General features: G+C 41.4%; 1 protein-coding gene across 1 annotated transcript in view; it reads right to left on the bottom strand.

Moving 5' to 3' along the window:
• The window catches only part of Slc44a5 (solute carrier family 44 member 5), a 132,002-nt gene that overhangs the window by 36,504 nt on the left and 92,830 nt on the right, over positions 1–2,668 (bottom strand). Inside the window, exon 9 of the mRNA XM_017803341.1 lies at positions 310–331. Within this exon, the coding sequence (XP_017658830.1) occupies positions 310–331 (22 nt within the window). The remainder of the gene's footprint in view (positions 1–309; positions 332–2,668) is intronic.

The raw sequence follows: 2,668 nt of genomic DNA, 5'->3' as shown, positions 1-2,668 counted from the left end.
CTAAGAAACATCTCAAAAAGTGTTCAACATCATTAGTAATTATGGAACTGCAAATTAAAACTACCTTAAGATTTCACCTTACCCAACTCAGACTGCCTAAAGTCAAGTGAACAAATGATACCAAATGATGGCAAGGATGTGGAGAAAGGGAAGGCTCATTCATTCACTGCTAGTGGGATTGCAAACCTGTGCAATGCCTATGGAAAGCAGTGTGGAGAACTCTTTAAAAAACTAAAAATGAACCTACCATTTGACCCAGTTATACCACTCCTTGGCATATACCCAGAGGAATCATCCTATTGCAGAGACACTTGTACACCCATGTTTGTTGCTGCTCTTTTCACAATTTCTAAGAGATGGAAGCAACCTAAGTGACCCTCAACTGGCGAGTGGTTAACAAAAATGTGGTATATTTACACAATGGAATTCTATTCAGCAGTAAAGAAAGATGAAATAATGAAATCTGCAGGTAAATGGATGGAACTAGAAACTGTTATACTAAGTGAAGTAACACAGACTCAGAAAAACAAATGACATATGTTCTTCCTCATTTGTGGATCCTAGCATCAAATCCTTATAAGTGAGTGCATATCCTGATGCAACTGCAGTGACCAGGAATATGGAAGGGAACCAAGGAGGTAAAGAGAAAGAAGGAACACAAGAGAGAAGAATGGTAGGAGAAAGGTGTTACTGAGGGAGAAATATGTAAAAATGGGGGTAGTTAAAGGGAGGGGGCTATACAAAGAACTGTGGGAATTAAGGAGAAAAATGAATGAATTAATTTTCCTGATACACAGTGGAAAACAGAAGCCTTATCAGATGGAAGAAAGCCCTTCCAGAAGCCATAGGGTTGTTAACTGAAAATCCTAGTACCAGGGTTGGGTTGCACCCCCCCATGAGCTGTTGGCCAGAGGGCCACAGAGGGTCCCAAAACAATAAAGGCCATTGTCAATAATGCTGGTTGTATACAAGAAGTGGATGGTAAAACCCTATTGCTGAAGACACTGCATGATGTGAGTATGGGAGAGGGAGATATCAATCTTGGACTAAGATAGAAACTCCCTACTACTGGATGGGTGCCTTTCATAGTGCCAGAAGCCACTGGGAGAAAATTGTTCCCTATAATTCTGCTCAATGGTGGACCCACATGCTGCACTATCAATATGCCAAACAAGATGTTCTTACTAGTGCAATAGAGGCACGTCTAGTGTATGCAAATTTTCAATTGGATATAATGCCCGCTCCCAGGGAGTGGATCACACATCGGGTACTGTAGACCAGACCAACTCCCGTTATAGGCCCCAGTGGTGAAGCCACTGCAATTGTTTTGTTAGAGGGATGTGATGCACCTGCTAAAGTACCATCCAAGCATTTGTGTTTATGCCCATAGGTTAAGTTATTATAGCAGTCACTGTTTAGATGTTCTTGCTTCTTGCTGTTTATGTTTCTATAGTAGATGGAATCCCACTGACATGGGCAAATAGCCCATGGAAAACAGATGACACGGAGACCCAAAAGTTCAGTGCCTTGCCACAATGGGAAGAAGATCATCTCACACCAATCACTCCCTCCAAAGCTCAGGGACTTTTGTAAGAGGTTTGTGGAAAGAATGTAAGAGCCAGAGGAAGGGGTGGAGTGTTACCTGGAAGTGTCCTCTGACCATGCTGCTGGCAAACTATAATCACAACTCCTTCCCATGCTTGTCTAGGAGTCGAGGAGTCAGTTACCCCTCCCACACAATCAGTTACCACTCCACAATCAATAACTGCATGTGGGGGAGAGACTACAGATATGTAAGCCGAGAATGCCATGAGGCACCTCTATTGCCATTTTGTGCGGCTGTTGGGAAATCACAAGATCTGTGTTTGAATGAGGATTTTCCAACACACCCGTAAATGGGGGAGAGGAGCACCCACTCTTCTCTAAGTAAATCACACCCCATGCTCTGTTAGCAAGCCCAATAATCTCCATAGGATTAAAAAAAAATTAGCAATGGCTAATACTTATTATGGAAAAAAACTATTATTTTAGAATACATCTATGCAATATTTATTGTCTTATATTGTATGGCTTTATTCTAATTGCTACATAATAAATTAATCAAAAAGAAAAAAATGGAATAGGTAGCGTCAGGCAGGACTCAGAGAAGGCTATGGGGAGGAAGGAAAGGGAACAGAGTTTCAAAGACACAGGGTTTGACAGTCTAGGGACAGGCAAATTATTTGATATGCCAACATTATATAAACCAGATGTGGTAGCTCATACCAGATTATAATCCCAGCACCTGAGAGGCTGAAACAGGAAGATCAGAAATTCAGAGCTATCCTGCTCAGCCCCACAGTGAGTTCAGGTCAGCCTAGGCAACAGATGAGATCCTGTCTTTAAAGACTTATTCTTATTTATGTTTATGTATATGTATCAGGACCTCAGACACTGTGGCAAGAGACCTGACACACACCAGTACTTTACTAGTAATTCAGTGCACAATATTCAAACTTACGTGTTTATAGTTATGCTAACACTGGGCATATTTCCAAATGTCTTTGCCCCACCCATGAACAAGAAAATGATCTTGAGGTCTGAGTTCACTTTTCATCTTTAAGTAAGAACAAAGAATTTGAAGAGAGTCTATGAAGGTAGTAACAAGGGCTGGAGAGAAAACACAGGC

This window comes from Nannospalax galili, unplaced genomic scaffold (assembly GCF_000622305.1).
Source record: "Nannospalax galili isolate Female #2095 unplaced genomic scaffold, S.galili_v1.0 scaffold387, whole genome shotgun sequence".
NCBI classification, from domain to species: domain Eukaryota; kingdom Metazoa; phylum Chordata; class Mammalia; order Rodentia; family Spalacidae; genus Nannospalax; species Nannospalax galili.
The sequence above is the reverse complement of the archived record's forward strand: the minus strand, read 5'-3'. Positions and strand labels throughout refer to the sequence as shown.